At 42.7% G+C, this 23,720-nt stretch overlaps 1 protein-coding gene across 5 annotated transcripts in view; it reads left to right on the top strand.

Moving 5' to 3' along the window:
- arvcfb (ARVCF delta catenin family member b) overlaps positions 1 to 23,720 on the top strand; it is a 133,656-nt gene that overhangs the window by 99,447 nt on the left and 10,489 nt on the right. For all 5 annotated transcript variants that reach the window (XM_054610346.1, XM_054610343.1, XM_054610347.1 and 2 more), the window contains 5 exons: positions 18,521 to 18,648; positions 20,157 to 20,307; positions 20,807 to 20,999; positions 22,209 to 22,320; positions 22,595 to 22,682. In XM_054610346.1, the coding sequence (XP_054466321.1) occupies positions 18,521 to 18,648; positions 20,157 to 20,307; positions 20,807 to 20,999; positions 22,209 to 22,320; positions 22,595 to 22,682 (672 nt within the window). The remainder of the gene's footprint in view (positions 1 to 18,520; positions 18,649 to 20,156; positions 20,308 to 20,806; positions 21,000 to 22,208; positions 22,321 to 22,594; positions 22,683 to 23,720) is intronic.

Below are 23,720 nucleotides of genomic sequence, written 5' to 3' on the forward strand. Positions count from 1 at the left end.
TGTTGGCTATATCTCAAAAATCTATGCTTTGCTTTAATTAAACTTGTCTCGCAAGCTTTTCAGTTGATGTGAAATCTCCCCTGTTGATATGTGGCCACTTTGTCCACCTTAATTGATTGAGTGAGTTATTTTGTCCGTGCAGTTGCACCAGAAAGTGGACCTGTTGCAGGCACAAACATCAGTAGAGACGTCCGCCGAGAACAGAAGCAGAGAAAGACAGAGGGGTGGCTGTAACAAAAGTAATTAAGAAGTGTGAAAAGACGTATTTCATTAAAGAGCCGTTCAGTGCGGCGGCTCCTGAGATGATGAAACATTTTCCCAACAGTTAATTGAAACCACAGCGTAAACCTTTAGATCGGAGAAAGGTCAGGTGAGGGGCGAGAGAGCAGGAGGCGTGATGTGCGACGACTGAGTGTGTGCACCTCTCGCTTCCTTCTGTCTGAGAGTTGAGGTTAAAATGACAAGTTTCCTCCAACCCGAAGAGGAGGTTGGATAGAGTATAGAAAAAGTTGTTGGCTCTCCTGAGAGAAACACAGTGCTTCAAAATTAATTAGCCTTTTTACCTTTTATGCAGCCTCCATCTCTCGCCTCACCTCCTCCCTTCAGCTGCTCTTTCTTACCCTCGCCTCTCTCCACTGTATTGTTAGAGCGGTGTCACGATGCAGCGGAGCGAAGAGCCTCACATCCTCTCTCAGCATGTGGGTGTGTTTTCAATGAGCTCAGGCAACCAAGGTACATGTACATAATACGATCGGGGAAACGCACACAAAGACACATTCCACATTTCAAGTGGAATACCTGATAGGGATCTACCGACAGCAACAAGAAGAGCTCCTTTTTATTTGTTCTATTTGAATTACAATAAAAAGGAAAACGATGTCTGAGACGGCTAAACAAGAATAGAACCAAGGATGGGAATACAATCCATATATATAGTGAAGGAAACAAGCGTCCAGTCAACTCTTCTAGCTCATGTGCACATGCAGTGACAATGTTTTGGTAGTACGTGGACTTTTGAAGATTCTGTCAGATGGAGAAATGTCGTCAGACGAACCTTTGCAGCCACACCGACAAGACAACATTACCATCACTAAATCCTCGCCGCTAACATGGCTATAACAAAAAAGTTGGAGACCACTTGGAGTTCATATAGCTGCCTACAGTCAATGGGACTTTATAGCGATATTAATCAAGAGTAGGCATATTAAAACTCCTGATTGCCTTTTACGTTTTCCCTCTTGGCCAACGCCACTATTATGTTTTTATACGAGGAAATAATAGGAAACTTCATCGGTGAACGCTGTTTCCTCTGGCAGAGCTTATTCCCACCATGATGAATCTTTTTGTCATCAATCCCAGCTGCATTAGGCAGTGCTAGTTAGTCATATCTGACAACAAGGGCAATCTGAATAAGCAATAAAGGCCTTGTGTTTGAAAGGCGTCAGTGCTTTCCATGACTTTGCCCTCTTGCTCTCTCTCTCTCTCTCTCTCTCTCCCTTTCTCCCTCTACCTCTCTTACAACTTCTCATTTCGCTCGGTCTTTGCCACTTCGGTGCTCTCTCCATCCCTGGGAGATTTATTGTGCTCCGGTTGCCTTGCACACTCCGAGCAATTGATAAAACAGCAGCGTTTACCAAGACGACAACTGTGTAACGCGTCTCGCTGCTTTGTCTTGCAAGCTGAGCATTTAATTTGTGGCGAGGTCTTAGCGTTGACAAACAACACCTTTCCTTTGCAAGCTGTTATGTATTGCATTGTATAACCATCTTTGATATGAGATCTCTATTTGTAGTATAATGAACAATGACTGCTTTGCAATCGGAGTCATCTCCGTCTCTGATGCATCTAAAGCGCTTGAAGTCATAAAAGTCACAGGCTCAGTTGAATTAAGGAAACGGAGCTATACTTGTTTGTTGCTGCTGTTGTGGAGAAGAAATACTTCTCTTAATGCCTCTGTGGCATGAATATGAATCTTCTAATCCTTACTGCAATATCTCTGTGGCTCGTAATCTGCTGCAAGAAAAACAATCGTCTTGCCCGAAGGCACGAAGACGTCCTGCTGCAGTGAGCAAATATGTTCAAGCAGATCCATTTGTCAAGATAAAGCCTCTTTGCGTCATTAAGTGCTGCCAAGTTTGCTTCAGAGTAGCACAATTCCAATGGCAGGGGAAATTTTGCCCTTTTCTGCGTCTACTTTTCACCCCAAGTTAAAGCAGAATATCATTAATAATTTACTCGTCTTCCCAAATTACAAGCAGCAGTCCATTGAAGGTGCTCTCCGTTTTTCATGGTTGTGAAATTCAACACCCAGATAGTGAAAGCTGACTCTTGGTCTTGCTGAGTTCATGTTAGATTACAGCTTGTTGACCACTTGTTCAGAATAAACACACCGCTCAGTTGCGTCCGCCCTTCACCTCCTATTCCTCTCTTCCTGCCGCCACATTTCACAGCGAAGTGAGACACTAAAATGACGACAGCTACCTCGTGAAAGTGTGCACCCAGAATATTATATATACAAAACGTGCCCAAAAACAAAAAGCATGCATATATAAACATATAACACTTGTACAGACACATGCTCGTGCACATTCTCACATACTTTCTCACTCTCAGCTGCTATCTTGACACATAATGTCCACTGCAGAGTTGGATCCAGACTGTCTGGCACCATGTATCATTCTCCTTGTTGCCTCAGTCATTGCATTTCCTTCAGCATAACACCTTCCTTATTCCTAATATACAGCAGTGCATAGCATCACCTCTACATTTTCTTTTTCATACTGGATGCCGTCACGTCTGGAGGGAAGGTTGTCCTCCTCCAAGAAAAGGAGGCCAGTGTATCACGAGGTGTGAAAAGTAACTAATTGGTTTCATATTTCTGTTCCATTTCTGCCGCAACCTTCAAACGGAAAAGGCAAAGCTAAATGGGATACAAACAAACAGACCAAAAAGAGTTATTGTATTTCAGGAGACTTCCTAATTAAATAAAGGAGGAGTAAATATAAACTAAAACCTCGAACCAAAACATCAGACATTATCATGTTCTGGAATTTTCAAACTGTTTGTATTCCACTTTCCTGCACTGAACAACTTTGCACTGGGGTGCCTCAAGTGGAGGTAATTGATACCTGTGCATCAAGGCACAGATGTTATATTACCCCATTTAAACCCACTTCATGGGTCTTGGGCAGATTGGATAGCTATTTGATATCAAAAAAGCTAAATGGAATTGCAGCGAAGAAACATTCGAGACAGGTTGAAATGATGTTGTTTAGATGCATTCCAGCCAGATGTTGAAAAGATGTAAATTCATCCATTGTGTCAGGTTGCAAAAGTAATCTGAACTCTTCCCAACAGTGAATTACATCAGTAAACAGCCTATAAAATAGCCTCAGATGTAATGAAATCATTCATCTTTCTCCCTGTTACATCAAAGCTACAGTAAGAAAGCGGCTCTATGGATGGCATTTAATGGAAGTATAGCGTTAATTTGATCCCTGATCAGCGCAGACTTTGAAAGTTACAGCTCAATGACCTGCATGGTTGAGCACACAGAATTGAGCCAGTGCCAATGTCCATTATGTATATGGAACATGGACCAAACTAAAATAATTGCTCATTTTGCATAGTTCTTATAACGCTGATGTTTGTTCAAGTGTTCATTTTTCTAATAAGTTCAGTTTAAATCAGTTATTTGATACTATAATTGGGCCGGGACATCATGATTGACAGCTGCTCTGAGTGAAGTTAACAGTAGCGTAACCGGAGGCTCATGATTGGCTCAATTCTGTTGCTCCATCCCCAACTAACTACTACACTATTCAGTACTTTGACTACTGTAAAAAGTGCAATACCCATCGTCCATTTATAAATACAGTCTGTCCCCTGGAACAAAGTAGCATCCAATGGCGGGCAATTCAATCCGATACATATATGTGTAAACAAAGTGTAATAAATAAGATGTGGATATATGGATACATAGGGCTGCACGGTGGTGTAGTGGTTAGCACTGTCGCCTCACAGCAAGGGCCCGGGTTCAATTCCCGGGCCAGACAACCTTCTGTGTGGAGTTTGCATGTTCTCCCTGTGTCAGCGTGGGTTCTCTCCGGGTTCTCCGGCTTCCTCCCACAGTCCAAAGCTTAGGTTAATTGATGACTCTGAAGGTGTGAATGTGAGCGTGAGTGGTTGTCTGTCTCTATATGTCAGCCCTGTGATAGACTGGCGACCTGTCCAGGGTGAACCCTGCCTTCGCCCATTGACAGCTGGGATCGGCTCCAGCACCCCCGCGACCCTTAACTGGATAAGCAGTTACGGAAGATGGATGGATTTATGGATACAAGACACTTACAATTTCAAGTGTGAATACATTCTCTTACCAGGATGTCATTTGAAGTAACTGGACGGTATGTAGGGTTGATGGTGGAAGTACGATACTAGCTCTCACTAGATGGAGAAAGATAACAGTCCCTTGTAACTTTCAATGTTTTGACAGTGCCTCAGTTCACTTGGGAACACCGCATGACAACAGTGTGCAAGTATTATCTCATCCATTCAGACTATATGCCAACATGTTAAAAGCTCCAGATGCTAAATCCCTCACCTGAGATTGAAAGTGAATCCAGCTCCTCCACACCAGCTGTTGGGAGTGCCGCTGAGCCACGGCAAACCGGACACTCCTCACATCCCAATGACTTTCCCTCCTTAAATGTTGATAATAAAATAAAGCACTGCAAAATACAGAAAATGTGCTAATTATGTGGATAGCCCGCGGCTTGTAGCTGACATTTTTGCTACGGCAACCCCCCACCCCCCCCTCCTCTCATGAGCTGTTTCACACAGGCAGTGATGAAAAGGAGTGATAATGAGGCAAGGAGGAGTGAAAAAACAAATGAAGGGAGCAAGAAGTTTATTTAAGTGGGGCCACCTTGTGCTTTGTTGGAAATACAAAGAGGTTTGCATAATGCTATTCCTAGGAGGTCTCACTTTAGAGTGGCTGCTCTACACATCATTAGCGGAATGAAGTCCTTGCAGATTAGTATGCGTTTGTGTTTGTTGATGCATATCAACATTCATCCACCTGTGCTTGGCAAAGGATCGTAGGCAAAGGATAATTCCTCTGTGGCAGTGCATATACCTTGCAGCGCTTCCACCCACTGCGACATCAGTGATCTGCTGTTTCTGAAGTTGTTTAAAACTTTCCTAACCCTCAAATTTCTCAGTGCCCAGATCAGTGTGTCTCCTCCTACGAGGCTCTGTGGGATTCTAAAATATGTGGGGAATCTACAGTAGCCCCCGACTTGAGGCGCTTCAGATGATTAACCATGTCATTCTCCTCCCCCAACTCCCCAAACCTGAACAGTTGGAGCACAGTGATAATTACGAGACAAGAACGATTCCAGGGAAGTAGGATGAAGCGCAGTGAGATTTACTTGCCAATTGGAGCTTTTGTTTGGCCCCCGTTCGAGGCACAAGAGCGCTGCTTCCTGTTCCTGCGAGAGACGCTTTAATCTAATTAAAAGCAGATTAATGGCGCGCTGACTATCATCGCTGGAGCTACAGCAGAGGCTTAGTGAGGGGGAAAAACGCCCCCCTCAAGTATTTGCCACTGTCCTGTTACTGGTATACAGTAGATGAAATATTGGTCGTAAACAGTCTAGACTGTTGTCAACAGGAGGGCCTAAATGGACCCTAAGGACTGCTGTCCTTGTATACAGTCGAAGGAGAGGGTCAGAAGGAGCAGAGAGGAGTTTAGTACTGGCGGGCGTCCAATCAAACTGTCTCTCCACTGAGGTTTTACTCTCACCATAAAACCAGTCGGTTACATCGGGCGGGCATGATGCTTCGGATTATATTTGAGGGATCTAGTGATGTTTATATCCAACGCAACATCAAATTTGTGCACTCGTGTAAGCAGGTGAGCAGAAGAGCGGAAAGGCCGAGGTCCCAGTGCTTTAACTAATACAACAGCCATTAAAACGAAAGGAGCAGAAGAAAGGGAAGAATAAATGGTCTAAGGAGAAGATGTAAGCTTCTATTTATGTAAGCGAGCGAGAAGGGCGAGTGGGAAGAGGGCGACATGAAATGCTTTTTTGGTGGTGAGTCTTTCAGCGTCCACAGCCAATCTGTTTGACTGGTCTATAATCACAAGTATTTTGGATTTTAATGTGCGTTTGATTTTGACGATGGGTTCATTTAAGCCGGCGGGGGCAACTCATCTCATCCTCACTGCCTTTCATTTGACTCTTATAAGCACACACATATCCAAATCCTAATTCACACAGCTGTCCACAAACACAGTCACACACACACACACACACACACACACAAACTCATTAACGCACACAAATACTCTCTCCCATACACACATGCACACATTTAGTGCACTGTGCCCTTTACCGTGAGGGTGGCATTATGTGGCTATTAGAGGTGCTGTTGTTTGTCAGTGCGTTGCACAGAGAGAAAATATTACCTGAGAAAATTGACCACAGCATCCGCAATGTGTGTGTGTGTGTGTGTGTGTGTGTGTGTGTGTGTGTGTGTGTGTGTGTGTGTGTGTGTGTGTGTGTGTGTGTGTGTGTGTGTGTGTGTGTGTGTGTACGGGGAGAAAAGCATTGACTGTCATCCTCCAAGGCGAGAGTTAATCCAGACTATCCATCACACTTTAGCGTGCCATTTCACAGAGGGGGGCGGGGGGGGGGCTGGCGAGGCTGGAGGGAGCGTTAAATGAGAGATGGGTGCTGACACCGACCCAGACACAGGAAATCCCTCCACCGTCAAGCCCTATCACCGCCAGCATCACGGATTGGATGCAGACTCTAGCCGGAGAGAGGGGTTTCATATGTTAAGGGGCTAGCGGTCTGGCTGTGGTGCACAAGGATGTGTAAATATTCTGAATTTACGGTGAAACACAGCCAACACCATATCCCCAAAAACATCTGCATTTTTTCTATTCTATAAGGGTGCATAGCTTGTACATCAACACTTCAACAACTCCCCACCTCTTCCTCAATTTGTCACAGAAAGGTGTAAATGTTGACCGTCACTGTTGAATTACAGAAACTATTGCTTCTAAAAAAATACTCACCCTCTCCTGGTGCTGGAAAAATGACCCAAGCAAAAACAGCCAGAACAACCTCGAGGTCCTGCACACCCACACAGGTCAATTAAACGGAGCTATGACAACAATTACACATGTTTTTCTACCCCAACAGGTACAGCAACAACAAAGTCAGAGAAATGTCAATTGGTTTGCACTTACTACCCACACTGTCCTGAGGAAAGGTCCAATTAGGCAAAATAAGTGACACCTGTGTGGGTGTATGTACAGTAACCCTGGCTGTGTAGAGGTTTTACATTCTGTAGACAGAACACAGGTGGACAAAACGACAAATGAACTGATGAAAGCTTTTCGACCGGTTAACACAAAAGGAGACAAAACAAAATCAGAACAACTAAACCAAGATGACCTCCGAATACAATTAAAGAGATAAAGAAAAGCAACAAAGCCCCACTGTTACACGTTTTCCAGCACATTCTAAACTCCTTAAATGCAAAGTATTGCTTTTATTAGTATCCCGTGCACACTGCTTGAACACATCACATTCCGTCCTAATTTTTCTGGTAGTGAAAATGTTCATTGTTTAGGTTATTTATTGGCATTAAAATGTTATACTGTTATCAGAAGCTTTAAACCAAAAATTCAAGAACAGACCTTGCTGCAACTCTATGAATTTTATAGTTCACTGATAAAAGCATGTCTAGGGATTATACAAAGAAGGCCAATTACATTTTAAATGCTTTAGAATCAAAAGGGTCTTAAAATTATGTAGTTGAGTATATATTTTGCTGGCAAATCAAATCGTTTACCGGATATTCAACCTTCGTACCTTTCATAATGCATTTACTACTTGACTTGCATTTACAATCCCTCCTCGTCGTTGTAGAGTTTGTTTTATGACTTCTTGCCGGTTACACCTACTTTCTATGGGCATATCTACGGGTTGCACTCGTTGTCTTTTTCACTCTTTCCAGTTGATTTTGTTTGTATGCCCTCCGGCTTTTCGTAAAATAATGCAGAGCACAGCGTATAGAGTGTGAGCGCCTCCGTTCATGCTAGGAGCTTGCACGCCTTCAGCGGAGGCTCGCGCTGCTGCACCAAAGCTTCAGGCCTCTATCTTCAGTCCTCATTCCAGGCACTTCCATATCTCTATTAACCCCCCACCACACACGCAAGCAGTCCACAGGATTACCTAGACTTATTCCCAAAGGCTGGACTCCCAACCTCTAAACCCTCCATCCCAAACTGTTGAAAACATCATTTAGCTTGTGGTGCAGTGCATCAGTTTTTCTTCTGGAAGATTGTAAATGGTGTTTTTTTTTTTTTTTCTTTTCCCTCTTATTATTGTCCTGTTGCCCTGACCCGATCTATGCATCTCTGTGGACTATTTACCAGACAGCTGTCCCATCCGCCATGCAAAATGTATAGCTCAAATCCTCTCTGTCACGATTTCCTTTCCTCCCCCTTACCCACTTATTATTTCTTCCTTCCCTCCTCCCTGGTCACCTGTGTTCCTTTCCTTCTCTGTTCCTCTCCCCTTGTTCTCCTCTTCTTCTTCTTCTTCTTCCTCCTCCCCCTCCTCCTCCTCTTCTCCCATCATCCTCTGTTGATGCACACTTTCTTTGTGCAATCCCTGTCAGATGTAGGTAGATGCAGCATATTGGGAATCAACTGTAGGTTGGAATTTGTGTTGAAAGCACAACACCGCCTGGACAACTTAAGATTGTTTTTCAGGCTCAGGTGAACAACTAAAACTGCCAACAAGGAAAAATAGGAAACGTTGTCCGCCACCCACAGCTTTTCTGTCTCTCTATGGGCTCCCTCTTTCTCTCTCTCTCTCTCTCTCTCTCTCTCTCTTTATTTTCATCTCTTTCTCTATCTACATATTTTTATATATCCCTTCTCTCTGGCAGGCTCTGGCTGTTGCCTGAGTTTCTAGTTTCGTTTGTGTCTCGGTGAGGACGTGACTTGCCTGGGTAAAGAGAGCAGACACTCAAGGTGATGCTGAAACAAACTACACTACACTTACTAAATGCACACAGTCATGCACACTGATGCGCTCAAAAAGCAGATATACACGCCTCCCCCCCCCAAAGTGTCTGAGAGAGCTGTTGCTGCTTAACGCAGACTTACAGGCAGCACAAGCAGTGCTTGGCCAGTAATTGCAGGCCTCAGGCTAACATTTTGGCCAGATGGTGTTGAATCACGGGAATTGTAGGTAAGCTTGAGAAAGGTCTCAATTTAAAGCTACTTTGGTTGCCAATTTTGGGTCTTCAACTCATTACCTATGAATGAGGTCCATCACCCAAATGAGTTGGCTTTGTTATATAATGTGCAGATTGGAAAGCAGTTTGTTCCTTTTCCTTGTTTTGCTGTTTTTTTTGTCCAACTGTCTTACATAAACATTGAGTGGACAGATTTGTTACTTGCGATGGAGATGTGGTTACCATAGCAACCCTATTATTACAATTGTGCGCTCTTTCATTTTTTTTTACATATTGTCTGCATCACTAGGTAGAGTCAGTTGAGGCATTGCTGCATTTTGTTTTAGTGGTGGAGATATGGGAGGTTATGAGAGACAGGCAGGCTCAGAGAAAAGCAGAGAAACATGGTGCAAGACAGGAAAGAAGAAATCGAGAAAATATATGTTTTCAGCACCTCTGTATCTGTTTTACATCTGCCGAGTCCAGACATGAATCTGTACTGAGTGTGTGATATGAAGGGTGAGGGGCAGTGTTCAGCTTCAGCTTCATGGCCGAGTGTGTAAACTGTCCATCAGTATAAGACAGGTTCTAATGCTGAATTCACAAAATTTGTCATGGAAACTATGATAAGATAAGATATACTTTATTGTCCCGCAGGGAAGTTTGTCTTGGGCTCCAAGCTGCTGCATCACACAATGCACTTGCCGCATAAAACATACATCTTACATACACTGATGCATGAACACGCTTAAATACACATGTCGACAATATCTGTAATCAACACAGATAATAAATAATCGAGTCACAATATATTAGTCCCCAAAACATATCATATAATACAACTTTGTATACAAGAGAATGCAGATTTGCATTCTGAATCGTCTGCCTGAAGGCAACACCTGGAATTCTTTCACATTCAGAATATGTGGTGCCTGATCACATAGATTTTCATATAAGGGCTGAAGATAGTGATATTCTTTTTTCCCTATGATCTTCATGGCTGTGTGAGTAAGAATTGGCAGCTTAGACTTTAACTGTACTTACAGGTTACCATACCGTACTTGTATGCCATATAGATTACCATGGTTATGACTTGCGGGGTTTGACCTCATTTGATTTATTTTCTCTTTCTCTCCCTTTGTCTATTTTTTCTTATTGGTGGTTTAAATATTTTAATGATAGCAATGCCAGATCGTCAAAGCTGAGCAGCATCCGATCCGGGCTTACACCCATGCAAATAGAGTGGGCTATTATTGTGCTTCTTTTCTATACTGGTAATTCCAACTGTCAAAACAGTTGTTCAGACTGAAATAAGCCCAGCGTTATCACAATGCAGGGGGACTGCACAAGGAATGGCAGTTTCCATGACAGATCCATGATATTTAAGTTAGATGTCAAAACAAGACACAGCAATAATACTACACCGACACAAGATTTTACAACTCTGTACAGTTTTCACTGCAGCAATGAATTAATCTTTAATTGTGTCAAGAAAACAGTCGAAATACAGCGTAAACGCTATGTACAACCTAATCAACAAATAACTTGCTAACCAAACACTATTTATGGTTACAAATACAATGGGAAATTTGAAACCTGAATTACATATAATTAACTAATTTGACTTGGAAAAGTTTTACAGTTGTAATTACGACTTGTATTTTGGCACGACTTAATTATTCATTCCATATTTCAGTTTATTTCAGTCAAACTGGCAATCCCAATAACTACAAAAAATGTGAATACGGCATAACGATTCAGTGATTAACACTGAGAGTTAAAGCAGGATACACAATTTTCTTGTCAAGCTGTCATGTTTAGTATCATGAGCTATATTTGTAGAACTCCACCTTTAACAGACTCTAAAATTGGTTACTGTGCTATTTTTCACTGCTGTCACACATATCATAATTCAGTTTGGGGTGCACATGACTGGCCCAACGAATTGGTAAATACAATTCGGAAAATGGAATTGACTTTATCCCCCATCTGTCATTTGTTATTATTTCCAACTAAAAGCACCTGGATCCCTGACATGCACAGCTTTTAGCAGAACATTGAGATAGCAGCACTTGGTTACAGTGTGTGGCTGCTTTCACAGACAGGGGACCTGTACTATCTGACAAATATGTCCAAACATTAAGCAATATTAACTTTGAAAGCAATTTGTTGAATCGCAGCATATTGTTATGAAATCTTTTGTTATACTCCACACAAAAGTGACTTAACTTGTCAATATGTTTTTCATCCGAAGGGAAATAATATCTTCACCTGACAGAGATTCTAATATAAAGCAACACTTTTACCTCAGGCCCTGAAACCCTATTACATTAGCAGGAGGGACATTGGAAACAAACAACCAGAGCATTAACACTGTTGATCCACGGAGAAGCCTGGATAGCTGCCAGGCACATTCTTGAGCGAGCCACAGAAAACTTAATACAACTATGGCTCAAGAGCTAGAGACCCCTGGGCTCTGTTTCTGTCTAAAGTTCAGGGGCTGTAGGGATGGGGCTCTTCCAATGCACTCTGTAAAAGGAGTGCTTGGACGCCTAAGACAATTTGGTGTCAGTTTGTCAGCATGTCTTGCTACCGGTGCTGATGTGTCCTCTCTGGAATAAAAGCCCACAGCAGGGCTTTCAGCACAGGGAAGAGGAAGTACTCCCCTGTCACTGCAGAGGCAGCTCACTGAAAGGGTCCTATTGTGCTAAACAGTAGGAAACGAGCTTTCATGGACCAGACTTTTGGTACTGCTGGAGCAGGACCCCCGTTGTGAAATGGAAAAGATGGAGAGAGGGACAGGGGAACTGTGTTGCATATTCCCCTTTTGCCTTCAGTGATCTCTTCCCCTTCTTAGTCTGCTCTGTCTCTCTGTCTCCCCTCTCTTAAAACACCCCCATCACACCAGGACATATTTGTGGCCCAAAGCTGATGGGTAGCTGTCCAAGAGATGGGCCAGTTGCCACCTTCTGCCTCTCTTTGTCAACAACCAACAAACTAAGGCCAAACCACCATGTGGGTATGCTAATGTGTGGTGCCCCAGGGCTGCCCATAGAGATGCCAATCTGCTGCAGGGGCCAACTGGGTGTGAGAGAAGAAAATGAAGCTTTGACTCCTGGATCCTGTCAGTCTGAAGGGGTGACCGGGGGGTGAACGGCCTTAGCAGCCCGGCGGTGCACTCTGTTTTGGCTCCACTGGACTCTAAGTCTGTCGGGAGAGAGAGGGAATTCGCAGCCTCAATCGCGTGTTTTCCCTCAGGCTTCGTATGAGGACAACCAGGCATGGGTCAAATTGTATTTTGCAAAAGAGCGTTTGTTCCAATGTAACCAGTGTTGAGTAGCAGAGTTTCACTGTGGTTCAGAAAATACAACAGAACGAGTAGCGGAAAAATTAATTTGAAAATCAATTAAGTGTACTTTTCTTTGATTTATAACCAGCATTAAGATGCATCTGGTATCAGGGCCTGATTACATCCACGGCTGACATTGAGATGCATTACCAGAATACTAATGGAACGACAACACTCAGATTTAAATGCATGTCACCTCCTCTAGTAATACTTTTAGATACATGAATAAAGTTTATACTCAACAGGAAACATGAATACCCATCCCCAAAGATACTGCGCACCATTCTGAACAAGTATGTTATTACCTAAACAGATTTATTTGCATGCATTCCTCGATTGAAACCATTCAGAAACATAATAGGCTCCTTCAAGCGGCGTAAGAAAAATATTATTTGCAAACACTAGATGACTCAAGGCAGAAGTGCTTTCATGCTCCTGCAAACCCTGCCAATTTACGTGTTTTGTTTATGTGGCTCGACTGCTCTCCTTCTGGCTTTTAATGAACCAGAGACAGTCCATTATTATACCGGTGGCTTGATACTTTTAATGATGTGCTGATTTAGCCATCTCCCCTCCGTGGCCGTGCCCCGCGAGACTCTTCATTAGCACTATAGCACTCTCCCATGTGTCTGCATACATAAAAACACGCTAACATATAAAGTGGTCTGGAGAGGTTGAATGTGCATGAGTTTCAGATGTGGAATGTGACCGGAGTGTCTACGACCCGAGGCTCTCCCACTGGAATGGCCTGATTTATTTATGCATGTGTTCCACAGGGGTAGAACGTGACCCTGTGGTCAGCATATGCTCTATAGTATTTCTCCTCTCTTTTTTACCTTGAAAGACTGAACAATGAGAGCAACAGCAGAGCGCTCCTACGGTACTGGACAGCACCAGCATTTTAATGAACCAAAAAGTCAGGATCCAGAGGCTGTGTGTTATTACAATGTTCATGTGAGCGTAGAATGACTATGTAAGAGCAAAAACCTGTTGCAGAAAGAAGATTGAGGATGACAGATAAGAAGGATTTATTTATTTCCTGCTGTTTATTATCTTTTGGGTTAGGGTTAGGGTTTTTCCTCCATCTGCCGCTCTCTCTTTATCTTCCTCCATCTCTCTCCGGTCCTTTCACGGAGCTGTTAAACTCCCCTATGAGTTGTAGAAAGTGATACGCCATCAAGTCCCTCTGATTCGATGTAAGTGATGTATGCTGGAAACGGAGCAGTAAATAAATGGTGATAGTACAGCGCTTGTGTAGAAGCAGGAAGAGACCCTGTACGTGTTGTAGGCAGACTGGATCGATGAACAACAGTTTTTGACATGCCCGAGCAAGGGCACGGTGTGTTTGTGGATTTGTGTGTGTGTGTGTGTGTGTGTGTGTGTGTGTGTGTGTGTGTGTGTGTGTGTGTGTGTGTGTGTGTGTGTGTGTGTGTGTGTGTGTGTGTGTGTGGAGGTGTTTGCAGAGATGTGTATCCAGTTCTGCACGAAAGCTGCCAACTATCCTAGAGGAAGGCAGATGGCTGAGAGAACAGAGTCAGTGAGGTGTTTGTCTGAGTGTGTGAGTCTGAAAGAAGAGTCCTCTTTGTCTTCACATAATACATGTACATGTACGAGTGTGTGTGTGTGTGTCTCGCCATAGCACATCAGTTAATCCATTATGATTTACCAGCTTGTCACACCGCTACACCTTGGCTTTAATTGCAGCCAATAGTGAAGCTACTTGAACCGAATTAATGCTCTGCACTGAGCATCACTCAATCATTTCAACTTAACTTTGTTTCTAACCCAGTTTTCATCCACCGCTGCACCACAAAGCCCCTTCTATTCTGAACCCGGCCACTAATTGAGCCTCGCCTCCGTTGCAGGAGTTGTCACCGTCTTCCTCTGCTTTGAAAAGCAACTTGCCTCTCCTCCCCTCTCAGCTCATTTAGAGCTTAGATCTTCTGAGCACTTTCGTGCATGTGTTACCGACTGTGCCCATTTTCGTCTGTGTGTATACAGGCAACACTTGGTGTCTGTGTGTGGTTGTCCCTCGGCACGGGTTATAAAGCATAGCTCAGCAGGAGTCTTGTAAGGAGGCCATAGTTGTGTGTGATGTCTGTTTGACACACCAACATGCGAAGCAGGGGAAATATACACGATGAGCTCAGCTCAGCTAACTTTGCACTAACCTCGTTCATGATCAGTGTATTGAGACTGAAAAAAAGAACAGCACTTTGAGGGGTTGAGACCAAGTCAAGACCAAGACCAGACAAGTGTGGGTCTCTCACTGTATGACACACTTATCATAAATTCTGGAACATTCAAACCATAGAAGTGCTCAACACTAACATTTAAAAGAGGTTGACAGGCTGACAGCCAGGCATCGGCTTTTGGCTGCTGAAACTGAAAATATGGTTGCCATATTTAGAGGCCTTAAATTTTGAGTAATTAAGATACTATGCAGTTATACATCAGGTTAATAATGAAAATCTTGTGAAGGGCGGTGTTAATCAACCCGTCAATGTGTGTGCCAGTTCTTGCAGCCTCCATCTTATTATGTTGTTGAGCTGCCCACTTGTGTTACTTTGAGCTCCAGTGCTTGTCTATCCCCGTGGTTCTGTATGATGTGCTACCTTGAACTAGATAACCTGATGTGTCACTTATTGAAGTCTTGTACATATATTGCAGTATAATTTTCCATCCAGCTCAAAGATGCCGGGATACTTCGCATCCAAAGACTTAATAAGTTTGCACATTTGTTTGTGATGTTGACAGGGTAGCTGAACTTCCAACCCCACATTTAAACAACTTCATTTGCTTTGCCATTGTCTCTAAAAGACGACTGTGTGCGTGCAAGTAAACGCACCAAGTCTTGTGCAGCGTTACAGTACCTGCTGTAAGTTCTGAGTGTAAAAGCAATATTTAAATATCACTTATGCAATTTATATTTATTTTTGGGAGCAGATTTAGCTTTTTGCTGTCCCTATTTTTTACATGTTTGAAAGAATTGGTTGCATTAAAACACCCCCAGAAAACAAATTAAGTTTCTCATGTAATGAAGTACTTCCTCAGTATAGTATATCCACTTTTACCCTACTTTTAATTAAGTGATCAGAACACTAACTAAAAAAGAAGTGCACCTTCACACACTCCACTCTACACCACCGGATACATCCGTATTTAAAAAATCTCATCATGTTGGCAGTCTGTCACAGAGTATAGGGTTGTGGGTTGCCATGAGCAAAACCAGGTTCACGTCACACTGACAGCTCATCTCCCCTCTGAATTGTAATTCTGCCCAACAAACTGACAACTAACAGGCCCAAAGGCTTCAAGGAGTGAGCTGACGATGACAACAACAACAACAACAACGCTACAGCATACGGTTGCCAACAGAGCTCGACCTGGCTAGTATTTTTAGGAACGTCCTTGGGCTTTTGGTGCTGACATTAAGCCCCCACTAAGGACGCTGAGTAAAAGCTCTGGCAGAGATATTCTCTGGCTCAACAGCGAGGAATTCCACTAAGGATAAAGGAATAAGTTTAAAGGCCCAGTGGATTTCCCTCCATTCTCATCCTCCTTTACTGTACAGTACATGTTTTTTTTGTCTTGAATCCATTAATTTGCAAAATCCTACTTTCATAAGTCGCTTCAGTTGATTGCCAGACCGAGACTCAAGGATGTACAAGATGGAGCAAATGTGGATTTGCGGATTAAATTACCAAAATACTTTCATAAAAAGGCGCAGTCTTAGAGTGCAAGCAAACTTGGCAACAAAGGTTCAACATGGCTGACATTCTGTGCAGAGAGAGAATGTGCCTTTGGAGATGAAGTGTGTGTCAACAGGACTGCCTCCAAGATGGTCTTCAGTTTGCTGAGTGTGCACCCAGTAGGCCCAGAAATATGAGGAGCATGCAGAATGTTGCTGAGTGTCTGGTTCGCAGACTCGACCCCCCCTCTGAGAAAAAAATCTATTGATGTGATTCATGTCTCAGCACACGGGTACAACCAGGGTCTTGTGCATGACGGCTCCTGCTTCTGCTGCTTCTTTGAAAATAAGTTCAAGATTTTTCAAGCGGCACCAACAGTAGCATCCTCCAGACCTGCCAGTTCCTCCCACACACATTCTGGAGGAGCAGTCTTGGCATGAACTCGGAGGGGAAACGCCAAAGGGGTTTGAGAACCCTGCTTTTTGAGTGCTAACAACTATGTAGCTGTGTCTGTATTTGGCAATCTCAGAGTGCGCCCAGGCATCTGCTCTCTGCAAATTACGGGTGTGAGAGGTGGATTTAGAGGCACAAATGTCAGCTCGAGTGTTTCCGTTGTACCTCTCAAGCCAGAAATTACACTCTTTCACTGTTATCTTTACTTCTACTGAAAAAAACAAGTCAATAAAAAAAGGAGATGTGACCTTAAGATGCACTCTTAAGGGTTTTGATTCATTATTTTATACTATGACCCAGGTTGCACTCATATTCTAAAAAAATATCTCGAAGACTGCATGGAGGGCCTTGTCAGCCCTTGTGTATCTATCAAACAGGGTTCCTATACATTCCTGCCCACATAATACAGGGGTTTTAAACTAAACCTTGGAATTCTGGCCTCAGAATACATAAGAAAAAAAAAACAGTGGGTTATTCTGTCTTTAATTGGAGCCTAGAGGGATCGAATAAGGATTTGAAATTCCTTGTGTCCTATTGTAGAGGATAGGAAGGAAGCTGCTGGTGAAATGGTATTTCTGTAAAAGGAGATTTTAGCCACCAGTTTTAAAGCGTCAGCTATCTTGTGCAGAAAAGGCTGTTTAGTCTCAGTGAGTAGCAGCATATTGTTGGTTTCGTTTTGATTCCTTACTCTGAAGACCTTCACTTTCCACTTTAGCCATAAATTAAGAAATCCCCTTAAATTGATATGAAATAAAACCTGGTAATGCTTTAAAATGTGCCTTCAGGACCATCAAAATAGTAAAGAATTGTTCTTGCTAAAGCTATTAAAATCTAATGAGATGCCTCCCCTACTTGTGGTGTGATGGATCCCGCCATTAAAAATGCATGGCTCCCACCAGAGATGTGAATAGCTCAAAATGACCTTGACAGAAGAAACCCCCTTGTTCTATAATCCCTACCTTTTAATTGAATCTTCTGGTGTCTTGTTGATACAATGTAAAACACTTTGTGACAAACCTGTCTGTGAGAAATAAGAAAAACACCGGGTGAATATATTTGATTTTATGTGATTGGACGCTTTACTCTCTCTCCATGTGCCTGCTGTGTCTAATCGCTGATAATGTAATTACGTTTCCATCAGTGGGAGCCCTAATGATTGACTGTGGTGGAATGTGTTATGTGCTAGTGAGATAAACCTCCCTCTCAAATACTCTGGGTTTGGTCGGATCAATAATTTCTCCCACTTGTGTTCTCCTCATTTATAATTCTGAAGTTCTTTCAATCATAATGCTTGAGGAAAGTTTCTAGGCACTGTTCCAGCATTTCTTAATAAAGGTGTTGCAGCCTATAGTGAAACCCGAGTGGACAGACTTGTATTCCCATCCTGTGTGAATACCTTGAGTTGTGTACATGTTCACTGAAACTTTGCATTAAAAGCTGCAATCCAAATTTTGGGGCATTTGTCAAGGTTGTGTGCTGTTACCAGAAATTGTGTGCATTGTGGTAAACCCAAGCTTCTTCCACTTTTCCCTTTGCAAAAGAAATATACCTATGGTCGGAGATAAAACTCAACAGTACTGCCTGTACCTTCACACATCCTAATTGGCCTGTCCGTCTTGCTAGGGAGTCTAACCAGTGTGTGTGTGTGTGTGTGTGTGTGTGTGTGTGTGTGTGTGTGTGTGTGTGTGTGTGTGTGTGTGTGTGTGTGTGTGTGTGTGTGTGTGTGTGTGTGTGTGTGTGTGTGTGTCTCTGTATTTCCCTGCAGGCTTTGAGCTGCTGTATCAGCCCGAAGTGGTGAGGCTCTACCTATCTCTGCTGACGGAGAGCCAGAACTACAACACCCTGGAGGCCGCTGCCGGGGCTCTGCAGAACCTCAGCGCTGGACAGTGGACCGTGAGTCCAGGGTTGGGGAGGGTACGACACGTAGACACTCTGTCCTTGCTCTTACTCATATGTTGCATTCTTGCAATGTCTGTCCTCGTCATTGAACCTCTCAGTAGCAGAAATCTTGGATTGTGATTGGAGCAAAAATACAGAGTCTGATGGGCTTGAGAGGAAGCACGGGCACTTAAACAAGGTGTAGCTGCTCTGCCTCTGCAAACCAACGTGTAGACTGAAATAAATCTCAATATTTAAACAAGGTAGTATCAGGTAGCTCAAACACAATCTTTGATGCTACCTTTCATGGTTAGAAAACATCTATCTAAATGGGATTACATGACTAGATAAGTGTTATAGACCAAACTTGCGTCTCTGCTAGATGTTTGCCTCTGATGATGGATGATGTGAAATCTCTTGAGCAAGGATCAGACATTTATTCCAATTAGAGGACTGTGGAGCTGCTGAAAGGCTGTCTGGCTTGCAGGCAGCCGTGAATTATCAACAGAGAAGGCTAGCAGGAAGATGCCAGTTTACGAGCAGCACCTCGGGGAAGAGCGGTCACTTATGTTTTTCAGCACAGGCTGGCTGCATTCAGTCCACGGCAGCATTATCACCGCAGCACTTTTCTTTACACTCATGTGTCAGACTGTGAACACATCCTTCAGTCCTTTAAATCCATTAACGGCCTCTACCTCGAATGGAATAAACATCTGAACTTTGTTCATCATTATTAGATACAGCCCTAAATCTCACAACTAGTGCGATAACTAGTGTTGCAATTCAGCATTAGTGATTTTCAGCTCAGGTGAGTATTTTTAGAAGAAATCCTTCTTTCTTTTCGCTGTATTTTTTTTTCATGTCGGAGCTGATCAGAGAGTCTGGCGGGGCTCAGGAACCTGTGGAGCAGCTAACCCATCACACTGTCGCATCTGGACAAAGCTGGCTCCTGCTTCCTGGGAGGATACCGGAGATGCTTCTTTAAATCCTCCTCATTCTTTGCTACAGCTTAGTTCTGTACCACTGGATTTACCTTTTTTCTTAAAGCTTACTACTGCCACCTGGTGGTTCAGCTGTGCCCGTCTCTGCTTAATTACATCTCTTGGGGTACCAGTGCTTAGAAGATAAAACCCTTTTATGTCAAACTTAATGTTTCATGCTACAAAAAAAATGAGAAGTAAAATCTACTGATATTTAAATGAGGACAAATTATACCACATGTCCACTCAGAGCCCCGCTGTGTAATGTTGCGAATTAGTCAAGCTCAAGGAGGAGTGTTGAGCTGTCTTGTAGTTAGTGACTGAATGATTGGGCGTGTGTGCATGTATGGGTTGTGTGTGAGCATGACAGCATGTATCAAAAGATCTTTGGTCATGGTGGGCTGCTCCCAGGTGGGAATCTATAGCTCTGTATGAATGCCCAAGAGGCAGTTACTGACGGAGCGGGCTCGCTCAGCCTGCCATACAGGTTAAAGGTGAAAATTATAAAAAACAGTCACACCATGCCCTCTGTCTGCCCTCCAGTGGTCCAACTACATTCGAGCCACGGTGCGTAAGGAGAAAGGTCTTCCCATCCTGGTGGAGCTGCTGCGCTCCGACTCCGACAAGGTGGTCCGAGCTGTGTCCATCGCCCTGCGCAACCTGTCCATCGACCGCCGCAACAAGGACCTGATCGGTACAAACCATTAGTGATACAACACACACTGATTAAAGGGTTGCAAATTGACACAAATACATTGGATCGTTATCTTTGTGCTACAACCAAAACCTAGCTCCATAATGGATAGGTAAACATTTCTTAAACAATACTCAAATGTCCTTATGTGCACTGAAAGAGTTATTGGTGGTATTACCGGCCTCGAAGAGATCCCTTCCTAAAGTGATTACATTGTAAGAGATGGGGGTCAAAATCTGCAGTACTCAATCTGTGAAAAATTACACTTCAACATTTAGCCAAAGCTAATGTGAGGTTCAGCAGTCTGATTAGTCAAATCAAGTGGGTAACTGTACACTAAAATGTCATCAGGTTTTGAACAGTTTTAATACTAGTTAATGCCTTGCCATTTAAACAACAGTAACTCACCCTCTGGCTGAAACACTTTGTTTTAGTTCCATAAAACACTATTACCAGCACTATTACCTGGTTAACCTTTAAATATACTTTGCCCTTACAGGAAGTTATGCCATGCGGGACTTGGTGAGCAACCTGCCCAGCGGCCAGCAGCGGCCAGCCAAAAACCTGGAGGAGGACACTGTGGTCGCAATCCTCAACACCATCCATGAGATCGTCACTGACAGCTCTGAAAACGCCCGCTCCCTCGCCCAGGCTCAGGCCATTGAGAAGCTGGTCGCCATCAACAGGACAAGGTAAGACTATACAGTACATCACATAATAATGTCACTTAACAACATGTAAACCAGCAGACTGTATTATTTAGATTGATTTATGGTTGTAAGTTGGATTTGTTTAGGATTTAATGTATCTATTAGGCTACTTTTTACACATAGGTGGCCCCAAAAGGAGTATGCACGGTTAGAGCCTCAACACTGGCAAAACTGTTTTTATCATAAAATGATCTGCCTAAAGAATGCATAGTTTACCCAAACACACTTATCTTATCTTATCTGTTTAATATTGTAAGTCAAACAAAATGTTTTGCAGACAGTGAACCAAACACTTACAATACATTCATATTCATGTGAACCATGCCAGAAGTGTGGAGATATATATATATATATATATATATATATATATATATATATATATATATACACACACACACACACACACACACACACCATGGAGACATTATACATGTAATAATTACATAATGACCTTGAAAGCAATTTCCATCGCGTTCTTTTATTATTAGTATTCATGGAGGATAATGTGATATGTCTCTGATGGCCCAGGCTTGGCTACCACAGTACTGTACTTTAATAAGCCTGAGCCCACACACACCACCGCCCACCACACATGACTTAACAGGCTTTGAGAAGCAGAGGGCAGTGTTATAACGGGGAGCTGAAGCTTCTGCTCATACAGGTGAGAGAGTAGCCTTTTCTCTAAAGCCCGAGCTCTTCACAACAACCTGGTAATGAAAGATAACATATATTTTTAAGAGGTGTCTTATATTACCACAGGGTTAACCATTCCCAACTGAAGTGCATCTGCACCCCACTTTGGATTTACGATCAAACGCACTTTTTGAAGGCTCATCCTTGTGTGATAAAGTATTGATCATACGGAGAGTCACTCTAACAAGCATTAATATACATCGTTCACTCGCAGACCAAATGGCTTCATTTCCTCAGACACACATGAGATTAGCTTTCTCTGAAGTGAGGCCACCACTCACATGTAATTAATACTGGTAGCTCAGAGGTAGCTAATGAAAGGAAATGTGCACTCATCTAGCTATGAATTAAAAACTAGAGACCCTGTAGCCACTCAGGGGACTTCACTTCTTTGAATATAGAGATTGATTTGCGTGCTAGCATACCGAGCTGTCACTGTTTGGGGTTTAGATGGGGTTTCTGACTTCATATATTTCAAACTCTTTGTTGCCCCCTCAGCCAATCAGCTCGCGAAACCAAGGCGGCGTCCCACGTGCTGCAGACGGTCTGGAGTTATAAGGAGCTGAGGAACGCTTTGACCAAGGACGGCTGGAACAAAAGCCACTTCCAGGTACAGGGCTGTGACATATAATCTGGATCCTTAGAATTGTTGTTGTAATGTCAGGTTCTTAAAGAATTAAACAATTACAGACACAATTTTTTTAAAGGGACCACGTTACCATTAATGAAGTATTTGCGTGACAAAAAATATTAGAAGCATTATCAGCTGCTTCTCATTGTGATAAATAATTAGAGATGAAGCTAGTGAGTACATTTTTCAATTCATAATGCTTGAAACATGGTATTAAAAATATTATATGTTTGCATCCTTCTTTTTCTCCCAGCCCACGTTGGCAACCACCCCTAAAGCAACCAAGAACGGCAAGCCAGGCTACGATGACACCACCTTACCCCTGATGGAGAAGAACCAAGGTCAGTTAGAGTGTGTGTGTTTGTGATTGTTGCTGTTTTCGCCTGTTAAGAGGACGAAGTAGGTGGAAAAAGGGGGAAAATATCCCAGGCCTCCTCAACAGAATGACAATAAATGTCAGTATTATTGTATTCACATGAGGACCAGTGCCTAATCTAAAGGATGAGGCTGGCGATATTCTAGATTTCTAAATCATGTGAAAAGACCAAACCCAAAGCCTTTTTGTCCGTCTCTCAATACGTTTTGAATTCCCTACCTTGTTTGTGGCTTTTATTCCCAAGCCCATTGTTTCCTGTGGAATACGTATATATTTTAAAATTAGCTCATGAACATGAATTTACATTTTTAAAAAAGCTTAAGAATTTCCTAAAACAGCTGGCCTTGTAGTATTAACAAATGTTACTCCAAGTTTATTTAATATTTTTCATTTTTTGGAACTACTATTTTTCAGCCATTGAAGATTACAAATTCGATGCCCATAACTTGTTAGCAGGCTAAATTCATTGGTAGTTTTGTCTTTTCACAGGATTTATTGACAATAAAAAAAATATAGAATGTCACCAGATTAATGTTTGAGGCAGTAAGTGATGGCATAAAGTACAGAAACCAAACAGGATCACACCTGTATAGTCCTCAAAGCAGGTTTAAACACAATACTAACATTAACGTGAAAATAGTCTGTGATTGTGTGAAGTTTCCTGAGGATATGTCTTTTTTTTCTCATGGCTATATTGAAGCGCTGTGCTTTCGACTTTACTCCTGTCATCCTCTGTGTGGTGAAGCTGTGGTGTGTTATATGTTGCAATAATGCCGTTTCACAAGGGTAAAAAAAAAAGTGCATAAAAGGGGAGCTGGAGCTTTGAACAACATACTGCTGCTGTTTTAACCAAGACCTTCAAAAGTTAGTTTTGACCAAATTTAATGAAATGTTATTGTTTAAGATGCTAACTCTTATGTATTTGTGTTGTTGGTTTTTAAATTGACGTTTTAAGGTCAGCGATATTTGAAGTGTTTATAGCTGCATCCACAATCAAAAAACT

The sequence above is a fragment of the Anoplopoma fimbria genome, chromosome 13 (genome assembly GCF_027596085.1).
Source record: "Anoplopoma fimbria isolate UVic2021 breed Golden Eagle Sablefish chromosome 13, Afim_UVic_2022, whole genome shotgun sequence".
Taxonomy (NCBI): Eukaryota; Metazoa; Chordata; class Actinopteri; order Perciformes; family Anoplopomatidae; genus Anoplopoma; species Anoplopoma fimbria.